The 22,381-nt window shown below is 43.1% G+C and overlaps 1 protein-coding gene and 1 long non-coding RNA gene across 2 annotated transcripts in view; one reads left to right on the top strand and one right to left on the bottom strand.

The window, feature by feature from the left end:
* The window catches only part of LOC121542009 (replication protein A 70 kDa DNA-binding subunit), a 118,595-nt gene extending 115,699 nt beyond the window's left edge, over window positions 1-2,896 (bottom strand). Inside the window, exon 1 of the mRNA XM_041851431.2 lies at window positions 2,808-2,896. Coding sequence (XP_041707365.1) covers window positions 2,808-2,876 — 69 coding nt within the window. The 5' untranslated portion in view covers window positions 2,877-2,896. The remainder of the gene's footprint in view (window positions 1-2,807) is intronic.
* Window positions 2,897-3,129: 233 nt separating this feature from the next.
* LOC123482017 lies at window positions 3,130-6,420 on the top strand. Its single transcript, XR_006657526.1, has 4 exons — window positions 3,130-3,213; window positions 3,817-3,961; window positions 4,664-5,750; window positions 5,970-6,420. It is a non-coding gene; the product is annotated as an uncharacterized LOC123482017 (long non-coding RNA).
* The last annotated feature ends 15,961 nt before the right edge of the window (window positions 6,421-22,381 follow it).

A 22,381-nucleotide genomic window follows, 5' to 3' on the forward strand; every position in this document is an offset into this window, starting at 1 on the left:
GGGGAGAAGTCTGTCTATAATAATGCGCTGCTCTGCATTAATAACAGCACTTTCAACAAGGCAGGTCCTACAGGCCCTAGTTTTGTTGCACCTGGACTACTGTTCAGTCGTGTGGTCAGGTGCCACAGAGAGGGACTTAGGAAAATTGCAATTGGCTCAGAACAGGCCAGCACGGCTGGCCCTTGGTTGTACACAGAGAGCTAACATGAATAATATGCATGTCAATCTCTCCTGGCTCAAAGTGGAGGAGAGATTGACTTCATCACTACTTGTATTTGTGAGAGGTATTGACATGTTGAATGCACCTAGCTGTCTGTTTGAACTACTGGCACACAGCTCGGACACCCATGCATACCCCACAAGACATGCCACCAGAGGTCTCTTCACAGTCCCCAAGTCAAGAACAGACTATGGGAGGCGCACAGTACTACACAGAGCCATGACTACATGGAACTCTATTCCACATCAAGTAACTCATGCCAGCAGTAAAATTTTATTTAAAATGTTATTTAAAAAATGCACCTTATGGAACAGCGTTGACTGTGAAGCAACACAAACGTAGACACATGCATACAAACACACGATAACATACGCACTATACAAACAAGTACACATGGATTTTGTGTTATCGATATGTGGTAGTAAGCCTGAGGGCACACACTTAATATGTTGTGAAATCTGTTATGAATGTATTGTAATGTTTTTAAAATGTATAACTGCCTTAATTTTGCTGGACCCCAGGAAGAGTAGCTGCTGCCATAATTAATACAAATACAAATACAAAAACAAATGATAGTCCCACTAAGCCCAAACCAGATGGGATGGCGTATCGCTGCAGAATGCTGTGGTAGCCATGCTGGTTAAGTGTGCGTTGAATTCTAAATAAATCACAGACAGTGTCACCAGCAAAGCACCCCCACACCATCACACCTCCTCCTCCATGCTTCACGGTGGGAACCAAACATGCGGAGATAATCCGTTCACCTACTCTGCGTCTCACAAAGACACGGCGGTTGGAACCAAAAATCTCAAATTTGGACTCATCAGACCAAAGGACAGATTTCCACCGGTCTAATGTCCATTGCTCATGTTTCTTGGCCCAAGCAAGTCTCTTCTTATTATTGGTGTCCTTTAGTAGTGGTTTCATTGCAGCAATTCGACCATGAAGGCCTGATTCACACAGTCTCCTCTGAACAGTTGATGTTGAGATGTGTCTGTTACTTGAACTCTGTGAAGCATTTATTTGAGCTGCAATCTGAGGTGCAGTTAACTCTAATGAACTTATCCTCTGCAGCAAGGTAACTCTGGGTCTTCCTTTCCTGTGGCAGTCCTCATGAGAGCCAGTTTCATCATAGTGCTTGATGGTATTTGCGACTGCACTTGAAGAAACTTTCAAAGTTCTTGAGATTTTCCGGACTGACTGACCTTCATGTCTTAAAGTAATGATGGACTGTCGTTTCTCTTTGCTTATTTGAGCTGTACTTGCCATAATATGGACTTGGTCTTTTACCAAATAGGGCTATCTTCTGTATACCACCCCTACCTTGTCACAACACAACTGATTGGCTCAAATGCATTAAGAAATAAAGAAATTCCACAAATTTACTTTTAACAAGGCACACCTGTTAATTGAAATGCATTCCTGGTGACTACCTCATTAAGCTGGTTGAGAGAATGCCAAGAGTGTGCAAAGCTGTCATCAAGGCAAATGGTAGCTACTTTGAAGAATATAAAATATATTTTGATTTGTTTAACACTTTTTTGGTTACTACATGATTCCATAGTATTTCATAGTTTTGATGTCTTCACTATTATTCTACAATGTAGAAAATAGTAAAAAATAAAGATGAGTAGGTGTGTCCAAACTTGTTTAATTAACATAGCTAACAGACTGAATTTCAATATATAATCTGTTACAGTTTTCATTTTGAATATCTGAGTCTTCCCCTTTAAATTACCATAGAAACGCCCCCTCTCAACATTGATTGACTGTGGAATAGAAAGCCACAGATCTGAAGATGAAAATTATGACGTATCAAGTAGATTTTGATTGGTCCAAAGCGTGGAAACGCCTCCCAATGTTACCACCTCCCAACACAGAAATATGGAAGTGATACAACAAACTAACGTTCTTATTTAATCAACACTGTTAAAGATGCACTATGCAGAATTAACTCCACCGTTTTCTGGTTACTAAAATGCTAATAGTTCACTTAATATCAGTTTATGTGACAAAACCCAGCAAGTATAGTGTAGATAATCATTGTACCATCTAAATCGCTGTGAAATATATTTTCCATAACCAAAAATATTGTATTTTTAGTTGTTTGAAGCTGGTGTACAAAACCGAAAGTAAAAGACACTTAAGAACGGGAAGCATAGAAATAGCCCACATAACATATTTACTGCTTCTTAGACTTGCTTTAAATGCGAATGACAGATCTATAACACACATTTCTATGTGAATTTGGTTGGGTGCCCAAAAAAAGTAGCTTTAAGTACAAGCATATTAAGGTTGTAATATTGTAGAGAACAATCTAATGATTCAATTTATGTGATTCACATAATGGCATAGGCTATAGAAAACTAGGTTTAGGCATTAATTTAGTAGCAACCTCTTGAATTTACCTGTAATTCACTACATTCTAGAGCAGTGAGCCCTATACCATGTATAAATACTCAATAGCCCACTGTTGGCACTGCAGATTGCTAAAAATTGCTATTACACTAAGTTAGCCTGCAACTAAAACAGCACAGTGAGCGACAAGTCATGTGTTTACAAGTGTTATTTTAATGTTGTCACTTGCCTCAATTGCACCCTCGGTGAGTTTTACTGTCATTTTTTTGTCGAAGTCGTGTCCGATTTGACAGCTCATTTGTTAATATTGCTCTTTCTTGCCTTGCGTGGTTTCTACGTGAACTTTCCCTTGCAGAACCCGTGAGACAGCCGTCTTTCAATGTCGATGACGTCATCACATCCGGATTGTGCAGCAGAAGATAAACTGTGGTCTGATTTTGAGCCTCAAATGCAAATGTACGTCCAGTTTGCCAGTCCGTTGAACCAAGATGGCTTCCGAGCGTACACAGTTTCTGACAACACCACTGAAGCGCAAGGGTTTCTCTCCAACTACAGCTAGCTAGTTAACCGAACTGCTAACTGGCAACTGAAATGTGGTCCTGATATATCCAAAGCACTATAATCGTTCTGGCAAGGTAACCAATGCAAAATGCATCGTATTGTAATACTGTACTCTAGCTACCTATTCAGACATAGTCAAGCTGTAATGCAGTGCGATGTCAGTGCGATGTTTTGAGTGGTGGTGAAGGATGTCAATCTTGTGCATAACATCCGATAACTAACTACAAATTCTCTGGTGGACACAGCTCTGGTCCAGGGGGTTAGTACGTGTTCCTCTGCTACAGATAATGGATGAACACCCTGGACCAGAGCTAGTGGACACTTTCCAACACAATCGAAACTTTCCATAAGAGACATAATGACAGAGTTGTTTTGATCGTAACAGTATTGAAATGCATTATCTGGGGATGATGCTTTTAGTTCAGTAGTGTTTTGAATTAACCCTAATTTGAAGTTATTCATGTATTAATAATTACAATTTTAACGTGGACTTGTGTAAAATAGCGAAAATCGAGGAAGGCAGGCCTGCAAGAAGGTCGTTAGATACAGAATGGTTTATTTACCAAGTGTAGGCACAGGATGCCCATATGTGCAGTGAATGGATATGATGAATATACAAATGAAGTGGAAAAAAAAATCAAGTGCTACTCTGCCTTTTTTCATTTGCTGTCTTTCAGCCAAGAGGACCTTGACATTCTGTCTGTCGTTTCTAAGGATTCTCCTGTCTAGAAGGACCCCAAGGGAGCGTCTACAAGCAAGGAGAAGGGCAACGCCAGCTTTAAAGCCAGGGACTACACTGCTGCTGCCCTGGACTACTTACAGGTAGTGTGCGTGCGTGCGTGTGTCAGGGGCGTTTCTATCGATATTTCTATGGGGGGGCAAATTGTATCACAAATAGCGTTGAAAATTGGCTAAAACTACGAAGCATTGTATTGGATAACTGTTTCAACTGTTACTTTGGATGTCCCTAAGCCAATCATATTTTAGGGGGCCGGTGCCACCGCCCCTGTCTCTCTCCCCCTTCTCTCTCTCTCTTGCTCTCGCTGTCTCTCTGTCTGTCTGTCTCTGTCTGTCTGTCTGTCTGTCTGTCTGTCTGTCTCTGTCTGTCTGTCTCTCTCCCCCTTCCTGAACAAATGAGGGATTTTGGTAACAACTTTTCAGTCAGAAATAATAATTATGTTGCAGCTTCAGCAACACGGACAGCGCTATACACACTGATGTTTTGTGGTGGTCGCTGCTGCAAGGAGGAGAGAGAGACAGCGGGTGCTAGTCACACAGTCACTAGCAAGTCTGAGCCAGGCGACACAATTAAGTTGGACTCCCTCTAGTCATTTGTGTGTCTTAATTATTTCAAACAGTTCGCTTAATGCATCAGACAAGCTCAGTGCATATAGTTGATCTGATTCAAACACATAGGATATGTCTATATATGGAAAAAAATACATGTTTTTAACAATACAATACACACAAATCCATGTTTGTATTCTATGACTTCAGAGCTTCTCCACTATTGCCTCTCCTCAGGACATCACACGGCCCTGAAGCATGGCTACCCCAGTCACCTGCAACACAAACTACAGGACAGACACATACAGTGCCTCAACCACCTCTCCAACCAGGGAGAGGGGCTAAACACCCCCAAACAGGGAGAAGGGGACCATGCAGAGGGTGTGTGTAGCAGTACCAGGGGCACAAAGTCCCCAAACTCCCAGCAGCAACAGAAAGGGAGTGCTCCTGTGTCGTCTCTCCTCTGGTCTGTCTACCTCAGCTCTGGTAAAGGGTGACACCTGGTGGCCACCGAAGGAATCACGTCGGGGGGGGTGATAGTGGAGGACAGGGCTTACAGCTGTGTGTTCATACCATGGATGGAGGGAGGGAAAGGGAGGGATGGAGAGACTGAGAGAAGAGGAGAAGTGTTTGAGACGGAGGAGAGGCTTTGTCATCGGTGTTTGGGGGAGATGGTGAGCCCCGTGCCGTGTGAGGGGTGCAGTTACGCCCGGTACTGCTCAGAGGGGTGTCGGAGGGGGGCGTAGGAGGGGCATCATCGGTGGGAGGGTCCAATCGGCGCCAAGCTCAGGGCTGCGGGAGTGATGTCACAGCTGGTTCTGAGGGTGCTGTTGAATGCGGGGCTTGAGGAGGTATTGAAGATGAGGACAGTGATTGTAAACCAATCAGAGAGAAGATTGGCTTAGAACTGGCATTCTTGGGACTAATCACAGAAAAGATCAGCCCAAAGGAGAAGGATTCTGGGTCCAGTAATACCACTAGAGCCTTGGACAACGTTGTCAATCCCTCTGCGTGTTACCATGGCGACTCCTACCTGAGCGTCTACCACCTGCTGCGTCATCTGAGTGGGCACGCCCCCAGCCTGTGCTACCTGTGCTCCATCACCATAGCAACGCTCTACCTGTGCCTTCGCCAGGCCAGACCTCCACCTGCGTCCTGGGAGGAGCCTGTGTAAGCAGGAAGTACAACAACCAATCGCAGGGCCAGGAGGAGGATGAGAAAGAGAAATGGCGTCTGGAGCTAAGCCTGCTGGGAAGTGTAGTTCTGAGACACATGCTGAAGCTGCGGTGTAACGTCCAGGCAGTGAGCCTGCTCAGAGATACAGGTGAGTTTTTTTTTTTTTGATCCGAATTAGTTCTTTATCATACTTATCAGTGTGTTCCAAATGGCACCCTATTCCCTATATAGTGCACTACTTTGATAGGGGCCCATAGGGCGCTGGTCAACAGTAGTTCACAATGTAGGGAATAGGGTGCCATTTGGAAGATAGAAGACTTCCTGTGTGACCTTATAATGACCTTTTGACCATTCCATTATTTTACAGGTGACTTTACTGTGGTGCAGTCCAGCCAGGAAGCGTGCATTGCCACGGCGATATTTCCCACGCTGAGTGTTCTGAACCACTCCTGCAGCCCCAACACCAGCGTCACTCTCAGAACTGCTCACTTGGACTCACCTCAACCAGACCTCTACTGATGAACTGGTTTCTACTGGTCCTGTTCTGCTCCTGTCTCCTTGTCAGATGGAGCATCTGTCTCTGTCTGAGCATCCAGAGACATCTCTCCTGGACAGGAGATCCTCCACTGCTATGTCAACCTCTGGTTCTGTCCGTCTGTCTGTACATCTGTCTGTCCGTCTGTTTGTTTTCTCACTCACTCTCTGTTTCCTGATTCAATGTCTGAAACTCATGTTTGTAGTCCTAAACATTATACACCTTGTGGTTTTATAACCAGTTGTACTCGATCTTCTCTCTCTTCCCCCACCCCCTCTCACCCTCTCTTCCCTACACCCCCCCCCCCCCCCACTCTCTATCTCTCTCGCTCTCTCTTGCTCGTCCCCCACCCCCTCTCACCATCTCTTCCCTACACCTCTCTCTCTCTCTCTCGCTCTCTCTCTCTGCCCCATCCCTCTCTCCCACCCTCTCCCCCACCTCTCTCTCTCTGCCCCATCTGTCTCTCCCACCCTCTCTCCCCCATCTCTCTCTCTCTCTGTATGTAATAATCTTTGATTGATTGATTAATTGATTGGGTGTTTTTCTTCAGTCTGTCTATCCAGGAGAGATCAAGTCCCTTTCTGACCTCGTTTTAGAGGAAGTGTGTACGTGCATGAATGGTCGAAATGAAGATCTGTATGTTTAGCCTCCATTGTATATTACCTCACTATAATCAATTACACAAGCTTACTTTTTTTAGATGCATGATTTGGCTAGAAGAGCATTTGTTGACTTGCAAAATATAATACAATATGTACATGGTCTTATTTTCATGATTATTTTTTTTTTATGTCATCCTCACATGGTTTTGTGAGACTTCTGAAGTTCTTCAGAAACTCGGGTTGTGTAATTTCCTGTGCTCGTCTCGAAGAGCAGCAGTCCTAACAACTATCGACTCGGATGCTAAACCACCGGTTTCTATGTTTAGCAGAAAGCGTTTTTGTACAGTGCCTTCAGAAAGTATCCACACCCTTTTACTATTTCCACATTTTGTTGTGTTACAGCCTGGTCTACACACAATAAACCATGATGTTAAAGTGGATTCTTTTTTTGTATTTTCTTGAACAAATTAAAAATGAAACGTTGAAATGTCTTGAGTCAATAAGAATTCAACACCTTTGTTATGGCAAGCCTTAATCATTTCAGGAGTGAAAATGTGCTTAACAAATCACATAAGTTGCATGGACTCATGCTGTGTTAAATAATAGTGATTTTTGAATGAATACCTCATCTCTGTACCCCACACATACAATTATCTGTAATGTCCCTCAATCAATTAGTGAATTTCAAACACAGATTCAATCACAAAGACCAGGAAGTTTTTCCAATGCCTTGCAAAGAAGAGCACAGATTGGTAAATGTGTAAAAATATGTATATACAGTGAGGAAAAAAAAGTATTTGATCCCCTGCTGATTTTGTACGTTTGCCCACTGACAAAGAAATTATCAGTCTATAATTTTATTTGAACAGTGAGAGACAGAATAACAACAAAAAAATCCAGAAAAACGCATGTCAAAAATGTTATAAATTGATTTGCATTTTAATGAGGGAAATAAGTATTTGACCCCCTTTCAGTCAGAAAGATTTCTGGCTCCCAGGTGTCTTTTATACAGGTAACGAGCTGAGATTAGGAGCACACTCTTAAAGGGAGTGCTCCTAATCTCAGCTTGTTACCTGTATAAAAGACACCTGTCTACAGAAACAATCAATCAATCAGATTCCAAACTCTCCACCATGGCCAAGACCAAAGAGCTCTCCAAGGATGTCATGGACAAGATTGAAGTCCTACACAAGGCTGGAATGGGCTACAAGACCATCGCCAAGCAGCTTGGTGAGAAGGTGAGAACAAAAGTTGGTGCGATTATTCGCAAATGGAAGAAACACAAAAGACCTGTCAATCTCCCTCGGCCTGGGGCTCCATGCAAGATCTCACCTCGTGGAGTTGCAATGATCATGAGAACGGTGAGGAATCAGCCCAGAACTACACGGGAGGATATTATCAATTATCTCAAGGCAGCTGGGACCATAGTCACCAAGAAAACAATTGGTAACACACTACGCCATGAAGGACTGAAATCCTGCAGCGCCCGCAAGGTCCCCCTGCTCAAGAAAGCACATATACATGCCTGTCTGAAGTTTGTCAATGTACATCTGAATGATTCAGAGGAGAACTGGGTGGAAGTGTTGTGGTCAGATGAGACCAAAATGGAGCTCTTTGCCTTCAACTCAACTCGCCGTGTTTGGAGGAGGAGGAATGCTGCCTATGACCCCAAGAACACCATCCCCACCATCAAACATGGAGGTGGAAACATTATGCTTTGGGGGTGTTTTTCTGCTAAGGGGACAGGACAACTTCATTGCATCAAAGGGACGATGGACGGGGCCATGTACCGTCAAATCTTGGGTGAGAACCTCCTTCCCTCAGCCAGGGCATTGAAAATGGGTCGTGGATGGGTATTCCAGCATGACAATGACCCAAAACACACGGCCAAGGCAACAAAGGAGTGGCTCAAGAAGAAGCACATTAAGGTCCTGGAGTGGCCTAGCCAGTCTCCAGACCTTAATCCCATAGAAAATCTGTGGAGGGAGCTGAAGGTTCGAGTTGCCAAACGTCAGCCTCGAAACCTTAATGACTTGGAGAAGATCTGCAAAGAGGAGTGGGACAAAATCCCTCCTGAGATGTGTGCAAACCTGGTGGCCAACTACAAGAAACATCTGACCTCTGTGATTGCCAACAAGGGTTTTGGCACCAAGTACTAAGTCATGTTTTGCAGAGGGGTCAAATACTTATTTCCCTCATTAAAATGCAAATCAATTTATAACATTTTTGACATGCGTTTTTCAGGATTTTCTATTTGTTATTCTGTCTCTCACTGTTCAAATAAACCTACCATTAAAATTATAGACTGATCATTTCTTTGTCAGTGGGCAAACGTACAAAATCAGCAGGGGATCAAATACTTTTTTCCCTCACTGTATATATCCCTTTGTAAAAATAAATATCCCTTTGGTGAAGTTATTAATTAGGCTATGAATGGCGTATCAATACACCCAGTCACAAAGATACAGGCGTCCTTCCTAACTCCGTTGCCAGAGAGGAAGGATGGATCAACAACATGGTAGTTACTCCATAATACTAACCTTAATGACAGATTGAAAAGAAGGAAGCCTGTACAGAATACAAATATTCCAAAACATGCATTCTGTTTGCAATAAGGCACTAAGTAATAATGCAAAAAAATCCAACGCAACACATCACTGAGTAACACTGGGTATGGGTATACTTGTCATTGGAAAGGACTAGGGCGTTATTTAGGATAAAAAGGAAACAATTATAGATTTTAAAAAACCTGCTTCAGTCTGCTTTCCAACAAACACTGGAAGACGAATTCATCTTTCAGCAGGACAATAACCTAAAACACAAGGCCAAATCTACACTGGAGTTGCTTACCAAGATGACATTGAATGTTCCTCAGTGGCCTAGTTACAGTGTTGACTTAAATCATCATGAAAATCTATGGCAAGACTTGAAAGTGGCTGTCTAGCAATGATCAACAACCAACTTGACAGAGCTTGAAGAGACTTACCCAAAAAGACTCACATCTGTAATCGCTGCCAAAGGTGTTTCTAACATGTATTGACTCAGGGGGTTGAATAATTATCTAATCAAGATATACAGTGCATTCGGAAAGTATTCAGACCCCTTGACCTTTTCCACATTTTGTTACGTTACAGCCTTATTCTAAAATGGATTAAATAAAAACATGTTCTTCATCAATCTACACACAATACCCCATAATGACAAGGTGAACACAGGTTTTTAGAAATGTTTGCAAATAAGTATTCAGACCCTTTGCTATGAGACTAGAAATTGAGCTCAGGTGCATCCTGTTTCCGTTGATCATCCTTGATGTTTCTACAACTTGATTGGAGTCCACCTGTGGTAAATTCAATTGATTGGACATGATTTGGAAAGGCACACACCTGTCTATATAAAGGTCCCACAGTTGACAGTGCATGTCAGAGCAAAAACCAAGCCATGAGGTCAAAGGAATTGTCCATAGAGTTCCGAGACAGGATTGTGTCGAGGCACAGATCTGGGGAAGGGTACCAAAACATTTCTGCAGCGTTGAAGGTCCCCAAGAACACAGTGGCCTCCATTATTCATAAAAGGGAAACGTTTGGAACCACCAAGACTCTTCCCAGACCTGGCCGCCCGGCCAAACTGAGCAATCGGGGGAGAAGAGCCTTGGTCAGGGAGGTGACCAAGAACCCGATGTTTTGTACACTCAGTGTGTCCCTCACTTATAAGATTTCCAATCAGGAAATGTGATATTAATATGGTGTACCCCACATTAGATATTCTAAAGGATGTTTACCGTCACATAAAATGGGCGATAAGGCAACTGGTAGTTTGAAAGTCAGTTCCTTTTTGTTCGCTCTTTTCCCAGAGATATAAATAACTATAAGATAAATATTTCTGCTGTGAACATAGTAAAAGTGAGGGCTTTAACGCTATATTCTGTGATTGGTATATACATTTTTTTGGGGGGGGGACTTTGAAATGAATGATAAATTGCCATTGATTGTTAAAGAATATAATGGAAATGCATCATGAGCTTAGTCCAACTGTCGTACCACACCAGAAGCCATGATATGAGCTTGTTTTAGAGTGCCTATAGAACGTCTACACCCCCTTGAACTTTTTAAAAATGTTGCTGACTTAAAATTAAATACATTTTATTTCCTAAAGATCTACACAACCGTACTTTTTTCAATCTTCGCTAATGACCTGCTACTGGCAATGAGTAAAGCCTGTGTGTCTATGTACGCTGATGACTCAACACTATACACGTCAGCTACCACAGCAAGTGAAATCACTGCAACTCTTAACAAAGAGCTGCCGTCAGATTCAGAATGGGTGGTAAGTAATAAGCTAGTAATAAATTCAAACATTAAAAAAAACTAAAAGCATTAAATTTGGGCCAAATCATTCACTAAACCTCAACTAAATCTTGTAATGACTAACGTGGAATAGGAGACTAAACTGCTTGGTGTAACCCTGGATAGTAAACTGTCAAGGTCAAAACATATTGATGCTATCTTGACATTGCTATCAACAAAACAAGTCCTACAGGCCCTAGTTTTGTCGCACCTGGACTACTGCCCAGTCATATGGTCGAGTGCCACACAGAGGGACATGGCAGCACGGCTAGCCCTTAAATGTACACAGAGAGCTAACATCAATGACATGCATGTCAATCTCTCCTGGCTCAAAGCAGAGGTGAGATTGACTGTATCACTACTTGTCTTTGTGAGAGGTATTGACATGTTGAAAGCACCGAGCTGTCTGTTTAAACTACTAGCACACAGCTCAGACACCCATGCATTCCCCACAAGACATGCCACCAGAGGTCTCTTCAAAGTCCCCAAGTCCAGAACAGACTATGGGAGGTGCACAGTACTACATAGAGCCATGACTACATGGAACTCTATTCCACATCAGGTAACTCATGCAAGCAGTAAAATAAAAAATGAATAAAAAAAACGATGACATACAACTACACCTTATGGAACAACACAGATTGTAAAGCGACACGCACAGGCACGCACACTCTACACTCTACAAACACGTAGAGTGTGTGTGTGTGTGTGTGTGTGTGTGTGTGTGTGTGTCCAGTGATTCCCAACCAAATGTTATGAGCTTGAGCAATGATCTAGTTCAGTGACACCTAGAAGGTCGGTGACGTAGACCTCCGGTGCATGTGAACGGAATGAGCAGCAGTTACCCGGGGGATCCGTGACACTAGGGAGTTGGTCAGGATCATAAGAAATATGAAAGGAGCAAAGCCCAGATAAAAAGTTATGTGAAAACCCACCTCAGTCTTCTGAAAACCTAACCCTTGGCTAGAGTTGTATTTTTTAGCGAGACAATTACACAAATGTTAATACAAAAGATACACCATAATGGCTTTCCAAGAGGTGTTGAGTGTTCCTGAGTCTCAGTCCTGACTTAAATCAGCTTGAAAATCAGAGACAAGGTTTGAACATTGCTGTCCATCAATGATTCCCAACCAACTGTAATGAGCTTGAGCAATTTTGACAAAAACAATGGATTTATGTTGCTCTAAGAGTTGTGCAAAGTTGCTAGAATCTTATTCCAAATGATTCACACACACAGAATTTTGCTTACACCTGGCATCTTTTGAATTTCGGAAGGGAAGGGCCCATAGGGTTCAGCCTTTACCCCAAGAAGAATATGACAGGTGTAGGCACCGCAGTTAATTCATCCTCACTCTTATCACGTTCGATTTTTTTCAGTAGCCCTTCCAAAAGTTCTGTGTAGTCCACCATTACATACTCACTCAAAACATGTTCCACTTTTCTAATTTTTTTCCCCTTTCCGCCATGTTACACTACAACCCTTCACCTTCAAACTCAACTCTGGACCTCAAAGTCAGTTCCACTGCAATTTTTGTTCATTGTTCCCCTCTAATCAGGGACTGATTTAGACCAGGGACACCAGGCGTGTGCAATTAATGATCAGTTAGAACAGAAAACCAGCAGGCTCCGGACCTCGTAGGGCAGGGGTGTCAAACTCATTCCACGGAGGGCCGAGTCTCTGCGGGCTTTTGGTTTTTCCTTTCAATGAAGACCTAGACTACCAGGTGAGGAGAGTTCCTTACTGATCAGTGACCTTAATTCATCAAGTACAAGGGTGGAGCGAAAACCCGCAGATACTCAGCCCTCCGTGGAATGAGTTTGACACGTGTCCTAGGGTAAGAGTTGAATACCCCTGCTATAGAACAACAGGATGCAGGAGAAGGATCCTACACTACTTCATAGGGCTCTGGTCAAAGGTAATACACTATATAGTGTATAGGGTGCTATTTGGGACTCACACTGGGTGTGTTATTTTCTAAGAGCAGTTCACTCATGATGGGGAACTGAATTTTCACACAGTGCCTTCAGAAAGTATTCACACCCCTTGACTTTTCCCACATTGTGTTGTGTTACAAAGTGTGATTAAAATTTATCTAATTGTCATTTTCTGTCAATGAGCTACATAAATTACTCTTTCAAAGTGGAAGAAAAATTCTAACATTTATTTAAAATAAATATTTAAAATAAAACGAATAAAGTGCATTCGGAAAGTATTCAGACCCCTTTTCACATTTTGTTATGTTACAGCCTTATTCTAAAATGGATGGAATGGTTTTCCCCCCCACATCAATCTACACACAATACCCCATAATGACAAAGCAAAAACAGGTTTTTAGATTTTTTTGCAAATGTATTGAAAATAAAAAGATGAAATATCACATTTACATAAGTATTCAGACCCTTTAGTCAGTACTTTGTTGCAGCACATTTGGCAGCGATTACAGCCTCGAGTCTTCTTGGGTATGACGCTACAAGCTTGGCACACCTGTATTTGGGGAGTTTCTCCCATTCTTCTCTGCAGATTCTCTCAAGCTCTGTCAGCTATTTTCAGGTCTCTCCAGAGATGTTCAATCAGGTTCAAGTCCGGGCTCTGGCTGGGCCACTCAAGGACATTCAGAGACTTGTCTCAAAGCCACTCCTGTGTTGTCTTGGCTGTGTGCTTAGGGTCGTTGTCCTGTTGGAAAGCCCCAGTCTGAGGTCCTGTGTGCTCTGGAGCAGGTTTTCCTCAAGGATCTCTCTGTACTTTGCTCTGTTCATCTTTCCCTCGATCCTGACTAGTCTCCCAGTCATGCCGCTGAAAAACATCCCCACAGCATAATGCTGCCACCACCATGCTTCGCCGTAGGATGGTGCCAGTTTTCCTCCAGACGTGACGCTTGGCATTCAGGCCAAAGAGTTCAATCTTGGTTTCATCAGACCAGAGAATCTTGTTTCTCATGGTCTGATAGTCCTTTAGGTGCCTTTCACCCTTTGAATGGCACATATACACAATCCATGTCTCAATTGTCCCAAGTCTTAAAAATCCTTCTTTAACCTGTCTCCTCCCCTTCATCTACACTGATTGAAGTGGATTTAACAAGTGACATCAATAAGGGATCATTGCTTTCACCTGGATTCACCTGGTCAGTCTATGTCATGGAAAGAGCAGGTGTTCTTAATGTTTTGTATACTCAGTATAGGACATACATAGGACATACGTAGGACATGAAGACATACTCTACCGTAGCAGAGAACAACACATCCCCCAGCCTCACAGCCACACAAAGCAGTCCTCCCCTCCCCTCCCCTCCCCGCCCCTCTCCTCCCTCCCTCCCTCTCCTCTCCCTCTCCTCTCCTCTCCTCTCCTCTCCTCTCCTCTCCTCTCCTCTCCTCTCCTCTCCTCTCCTCTCCTCCCCTCCCCTCCCCTCCCTCCCTCCCTCCCCCTCCCCTCTCTTCCCCTCCCTCTCCTCTCCTCTCCCTCTCCTCTCCTCTCCTCTCCTCTCCTCTCCTCTCCTCTCCTCTCCTCTCCTCTCCTCTCCTCTCCTCTCCTCTCCTCCCCTCTCCTCTCCTCTCCTCTCCTCTCCTCTCCTCCTCCCCTCCCCTCCCCTCCCATCCCCTCCCCTCCCATCGCCTCCCATCGCATCCCCCTCCCCTCCCCCTCCCTCCCCTCCCCTTTACAGCAGCTCCCCTGTCCTGGACAACATAACTGTGTGTGAGCTATAGAATGTCTGGAGTTCTCACTGTAGTATGACCAATCAGCTGTTCTCTACTGATAACACATATTTTGATAACCCTGAACAGAAGACTCTGATAAAACAGATTGTATTGGCTAACAGAACGTGTATTATTTATATTCCTTTGTTTTTGTTTGCAGAATTTACTGTTCCTGATTTGAAGGCCTGACCTCATGAAAATTGTTTTTCATTTGTTAAATTTTTTTGTTATGGTGTGTATGTATATCTTAGTTTTTAGTGTTTGATAGTTTGTATTAGTGAATATGTTCACATGTTCACATTAATATCATGTGGGCTGGTCACTGGACAAAATCAATTAATCAATCAATCATATCACACATGTTTATGAAATGTTTATGCTGTTTATGAATTGCTTGTTTTAAAGAACTGTTAACATGAAAGTTGTGTGGTTGATTGAATATATTGTCAAGGACAATAACTGTATATTATAGCTATATTACAGGGAACACTATCCAATTAATCCCTGACATGTTATGTAAATATTAATGTTCAAATATTAATGGGACCATAATGCTCAGAGTTGTTTGTTTTCTATGAGATGGTTTCTAGATTATATGAATATAGTGTACGAAAGGTTGCTGGATCGAATCCCCGAGCTGACAAGGTAAAGATCTGTCGTTCTGCCCCTGAACAAGGAAGTTAACCCACTGTTCCCCGGGCGCCGATGACGTGGATGTCGATTAAGGCAGCCCCCCCCGCATCTCTCTAATTCAGAGGGGTTGGGTTAAATGCGGAAGACACATTTCAGTTGAATGCATTCAGTTGTACAACTGACTAGATATCCCCCCTTTCCCTTTCCCTGGTTTGGTGTTTCTTCATAGAGTTTCTTCATAGTGTTTCTTCAGTGGGCCCTGCAGGGGGCAGTATCATACAGAGGATGTTAGAGCACCACAGGAACAAGGACCAGTAGCAGCATTCTATTATCTGGTGTATACAGTCATCCTATATTACTGATCATTCTAAGTCAACCTCCATACAGAACAGAACATTGTGTCTGCCAATCATGCTGGTGTGTTTTTGACTCTGTGTAAAACAGCAAGCATCGAATACGATTACAGTCCAAGATAAGGCCGTATCCCATCGAATACAGTAGTATGTCTCAACTCCTCCTTCTGTACCCATATTAACATAACATACTGTACCTACACATTCACCCTGACATGGTCTGCTGATGTTACTGTATTACTGTTAACAGATCCCCTGTTACTGTATTACTGTTAACATATCCCCTGTGACTGTATTACTGTTAACAGATCCCCTGTTACTGTATTACTGTTAACAGATCCCCTGTTACTGTACTACTGTGAACAGATCCCCTGTGACTGTATTACTGTTAACAGATCCCCTGTGACTGTACTGTATTACTGTTAACAGATCTACTGTTACTGTATTACTGTTAACAGATCCCCTGTTACTGTATTACTGTTAACAGATCTCCTGTTACTGTATTACTGTTAACAGATCCCCTGTTACTGTACTACTGTTAACAGATCCCCTGTTATTGTATTACTGTTAACAGATCCCCTGTTACTGTATTACTGTTAACAGATCCCCTGTTACTGTATTACTGTTAACATATCCCCTGTTACTGTACTACTGTGAACAGATCCCCTGTTACTGTATTACTGTTAACAGATCTCCTGTTACTGTATTACTGTTAATAGATCCCCTGTCACTGTATTACTGTTAACATATCCCCTGTTATTGTATTACTGTTAACAGATCCCCTGTTACTGTATTACTGTTAACAGATCCCCTGTTATTGTATTACTGTTAACAGATCCCCTGTTACTGTATTACTGTTAACAGATCCCCTGTTACTGTATTACTGTTAACATATCCCCTGTTACTGTACTACTGTGAACAGATCCCCTGTTACTGTATTACTGTTAACAGATCCCCTGTTACTGTATTACTGTTAATAGATCCCCTGTCACTGTATTACTGTTAACATATCCCCTGTTACTGTATTACTGTTAACAGATGTCCTGCTACTGTACTGTATTACTGTTAACAGATCCCCTGTTACTGTACTGTATTACTGTTAACTGATCCCATGTTACTGTATTACTGTTAACAGATCCGCTGTTACTGTATTACTGTTAAAATATCACCTGTTACTGTATTACTGTTAACATATCCTCTTTACTGTATTTCTGTTCACAGATCCCCTGTTACTGTATTACTGTTAACAGATCCCCTGTTACTGTACTGTATTACTGTTAACAAATCCACTGTTACTGTATTACTGTTAACATATCCTCTTTACTGTATTTCTGTTCACATATCTCCTGTTACTGTATTACTGTTAACAGATCATTTTTACTGTATTTCTGTTAACTGATACCCTGTTACTGTATTACTTTTAACATATCCCCTGTTACTGTATTACTGTTAACAGATCATTTTTACTGTATTTCTGTTAACATACCCCTGTTACTGTGTTACTGTTAACAGATCCCCTGTTAATGTACTGTATTACTGTTAACAGATCCCCTGTTACTGTATTACTGTTAACAGATCCCATGTAACTGTATTACTGTTAACAGATCCCCTGTTACTGTACTGTATTACTGTTAACATATATCCTGTTATTGTTTACTGTTAACTGATACCCTGTTACTGTACTGTATTACTGTTAACAGATCCCCTGTTACTGGATTACTGTTAACAGATCCTCTTTACTGTATTTCTGTTAACAGATCCCCTGTTACTGTATTACTGTTAACAGACCCGTTACTGTACTGTATTACTATTAACATATCCCCTGTTACTGTATTACTGTTAACAGATCCCCTGTTACTGTACTGTATTACTGTTACAGATCCCGTTACTGTATTACTGTTAACAGATCCCCTGTTACTGTACTGTATTACTGTTAACAGATCCCCTATTACTATATTACTGTTAACATATCCCCTGTTACTGTATTTCTGTTAACATATCCCCTGTTACTGTATTACTGTTAACAGATCCCCTGTTACTGTACTGTATTACTGTTAACAGATCCCCTGTTACTGTATTTCTGTTAACCTGTCCCCTGTTACTGTATTACTGTTAACAGATCCACTGTTACTGTACTGTATTACTGTTAACAGATCCCCTGTTACTGTATTACTGTTAACATATCCCCTGTTATTGTATTACTGTTAACATATCTCCTGTTACTGTATTACTGTTAACAAATCCCCTGTTACTGTATTACTGTTAACATACCTCCTGTTACTGTACTGTATTACTGTTAACATATCCCCTTTTATTGTATTACTGTTAACAGATACCCTGTTACTGTATTACTGTTAACATATCCCCTGTTATTGTATTACTGTTAACATATCTCCTGTTACTGTATTACTGTTAACAAATTCCCTGTTAACATATCTCCTGTTACTGTACTGTATCACTGTTAACAGATCCCCTTTTACTGTATTACTGTTAACAGATCCCCTGTTACTGTATTACTGTTAACAGATACCCTGTTACTGTATTACTGTTAACACATCCCCTCATACTGTATTACTGTTAACAGATCCCCTGTTACTGTACTGTATTAGTGATAACAGATACCCTGTTACTGTATTACTGTTAACAGATACCCTGTTACTGTATTACTGTTAACACATCCCCTCATACTGTATTACTGTTAACAGATCCCCTGTTACTGTACTGTATTACTGTTAACAGATCCCCTGTTACTGTATTACTGTTAACATATCCTCTTTACTGTATTTCTGTTAACAGATACCTTGTTACTGTATTACGGATAACAGATTCCCTGTTACTGTACTGTATTACTGTAAACAGATCTCATGTTACTGTATTACTGTTAACAGTTCCCCTGTTACTGTATTACTGTTAACAGATCCCCTGTTACTGTATTACTGTTAACAGATCCCCTGTTACTGTATTACTGTTAACATATCCTCTTTACTGTATTTCTGTTAACAGATACCTTGTTACTGTATTACGGATAACAGATTCCCTGTTACTGTACTGTATTACTGTAAACAGATCTCATGTTACTGTATTACTGTTAACAGTTCCCCTGTTACTGTATTACTGTTAACAGATCCCCTGTTACTGTATTACTGTTAACATATCCCCTGTTACTGTATTACTGTTAACATATCCTATGTTACTGTATTATTGTTAACATATCCCCTGTTACTGTATTACTGTTAACATATCCCCTGTTACTGTATTACTGTTAACAGATCCGCTGTTACTATATTACAGTTAACAGATCCCATGTTACTGTACTGTATTACAGTTAACAGATCCCCTGTTACTGTATTACCCTTAACAGATCCCCTGTTACTGTATTACTGTTAACAGATCCCCTGTAAATGTATTACTGTTAACAGATCCCTTGTTACTGTACTGTATTACTGTTAACAGATCCCCTGTTACTGTACTGTATTACTGTTAACAGATCTCCTGTTACTGTATTACTGTTAACGAATCTCCTGAAACGGTATTACTGTTAACATATGCCCTGTTACTGTATTACTGTTAACAGATCCCCTGTTACTGTACTGTATTACTGTTAACAGATCCCCTGTTACTGTATTACTGTTAACATATATCCTGTTACTGTATTACTGTTAACAGATCCCCTGAAACTGTATTACTGTTAACAGATGCCCTGTTACTGTATTACTGTTAACAGATCCCCTGTTACTGTACTGTATTAATGTTAACAGATCCCCTGTTACTGTATTACTGTTAACATATATCCTGTTACTGTATTACTGTTAACAGATCCCCTGTTACTGTATTACTGTTAACATATATCCTGTTACTGTATTACTGTTAACAGATCCCCTGAAACTGTATTACTGTTAACAGATGCCCTGTTACTGTATTACTGTTAACAGATCCCCTGTTACTGTACTGTATTAATGTTAACAGATCCCCTGTTACTGTATTACTGTTAACATATATCCTGTTACTGTATTACTGTTAACAGATCTCCTGTTACTGTATTACTGTTAACAGATCTCCTGTTACTGTACTGTATTACTGTTAACAGATCTCCTGTTACTGTATTACTGTGAACAGTTCCCCTGTTACTGTATTACTGTTAACAGATCCCCTGTTACTGTATTACTGTTAACAGATCCCCTGTTACTGTATTATTGTTAACAGATCCCCTGTTACTGTACTGTATTACAGTTAACAGATCCCCTGTTACTGTATTACTGTCAACAGATCCCCTGTTACTGTATTGCTGTTAACAGATCCCCTGTTACTGTATTACTGTTAACAGATACCTTGTTTGTCACGAGTTACAAAGCCAGAACCCAGAAGCAGACCAGGACAAGGTAAGTTGAAACGAAGGTGAGTGTTTATTTACAAATTCAAGAGTGATGCTGAATAATCCAGGGAACAGAGCGGGCGGCGTTGATTAGTTGTTGGGGGTGCAGTGGTTGATCCAATCATGGCTCGGCAGCCGCCGACCACCAGGCAGAGGTTGGATGAAGGTTCCGGACGAGTGACTGCAGATGGAACAAAACGGAGGTAAGTAAACAACAAACCAACAAGGTGCAAAACAACAAAACTAACGCCAGAAGCTCTAAGACTGATACTCTGGTAAACCTACTGTTCATGGCTAACGATCCGGCAGGGAATGGATGTTAGGCCAGAGCCTAAGAAGGGTGATGATCAGGACCAGGTGTGCAGATTGCTGATGGGATGCAGGTGCGGAAATCAAGAGAGCTCCCCGGAGCGTTCCAGAACCCTCGGGAAACTGGAGATCCCGAGCAGAAAAAACTAGTCCACAGACAGGACCCGACTCAGACTGCCGGGATCGTTACAGTACCCCCCTCCGCCAGACGCCACCGGGCGGACTCCCGGAGCGCCAGGATGGAGGCGGTAGAAGTCACGGATGAGGTCAGCATCTAGGATCTGTCGCCGCGAATCCAACTCCTCTCTTCAGGACCATACCCCTCCCAGTCCACGAGATACTGGAAACCCCGGCCCCGCCGTCTGGAATCCATGATGCGTCGCACCGTGTAGGCAGGACCACCTCCGATCATCCGAGGAGGAGGAGGAGGAGGCGGAGGAGGCAACAGAGGACTGAGGAAAACAGGCTTGAGGCAGGAGACATGAAAGGTGGGATGGACTCTGGCGTCCTCGGGAGTTTGAGTCGAACTGCCACCGGGTTGATCACCTTCTCCACCACAAACGGACCAATGAACCCGGTAACAACTTCCTAGACTCAGTCCGTAAAGGAAGATCCCGTGTGGCCAACCAGACCCTATCTCCCGATGGTGTAGGTGGGAGCGGGGATCCGGCGGACGATTCGCCTGGAGCTGATACCGGTCCGAAACTCTAAGGAGTGCCTTTCTGGCCCGATGCCAGGTCCGGTGGCAACACGAATATGGGCCTGAACAGAAGGCACTGAGAGCTCCTTCTCCTGAGAAGGGAACAAGGGAGGTTGGTAGCCATACAGGCACTGGAAGGGAGACATCCCAGTGGCAGATGTAGGGGAGAGTATTGTGGGCATACTCAACCCAAGGCAACTGAGAGACCCAGGAGGTGGGGTTGGAAGAGGCCAGGCAGCGTAGCGTGGATTCCATCTTCTGGTTGGCTCTCTCCGCCTGACCATTAGATTGGGGGGTGAAAACCAGATGTGAGACTGACTGTAGCTCCAATGGCCAAACAGAAGGACTTCCAGACAGCAGAGGTAAACTGAGGGCCACGGTCGGAAACGATATCACTGGGCAAACCGTGGACCCTGAAAACCTCCCTAACCAGGATCTCGGACGTCTCCGAGGCAGAGGGAAGCTTGGCAATTGGCACAAAGTGGGCGAACTTGCTGAATCTGTCCACGATAGTCAGAACGACCGTGTTCCCCTCAGAAGCGGGCAACCCAGTGACAAAGTCCAGGCCCAGATGCGACCATGGTCGCGGGGAATAGGAAGGGGGTGAAGTAGTCCAGAGCTGGGCCGATTGGTACCCTTATTCTGCGCACACACTGGACAGGCAGCAACATAACCCCGAGTATCCTCGGCCATGGCAGGCCACCAAAAAGCGTCTGCGAAGAAACGCCATCGTCCGAGCCACGCCAGGGTGACAAGCCATCTTGCTGGCGTGGGACCATTTGAGGACCGCGGGACGAACCGACTCAGGCACAAACAACCGACCGGGTGGACCGTTACCGGGACCGGGCTGCGTCCGAAGAGCCGCCATCACCTCCTCCTCAATCTTCCACCTAACAGCTCCCACGACGCAGTTCCGGGGGAGAATTGTCTCGGTCTTGGACCCACCCTCCTCCGTCTTGGAGAACATCCGAGACAAGGCGTCCGCCTTGCCGTTCTTAGATCCAGGTCGGAGCGTCAGGGAAAAATTGAATCGTCCGAAAAACAACGACCACCTGGCCTGACGGGAGTTGAGACGTCTAGCCGATTGCACGTAAGCAAGATTCTTGTGGTCAGTCCAGACAATAAACGGTTGCTCCGCCCCTCCAACCAGTGGCGCCACTCCTCCAAGGCAAGTTTCACCGCGAGAAGCTCCCGGTTACCCACATCGTAATTCCTCTCCGCAGGCGAAAGGCGACGAGT

This window comes from Coregonus clupeaformis, chromosome 27, assembly GCF_020615455.1.
Source record: "Coregonus clupeaformis isolate EN_2021a chromosome 27, ASM2061545v1, whole genome shotgun sequence".
In the NCBI taxonomy this organism is placed as follows: Eukaryota; Metazoa; Chordata; class Actinopteri; order Salmoniformes; family Salmonidae; genus Coregonus; species Coregonus clupeaformis.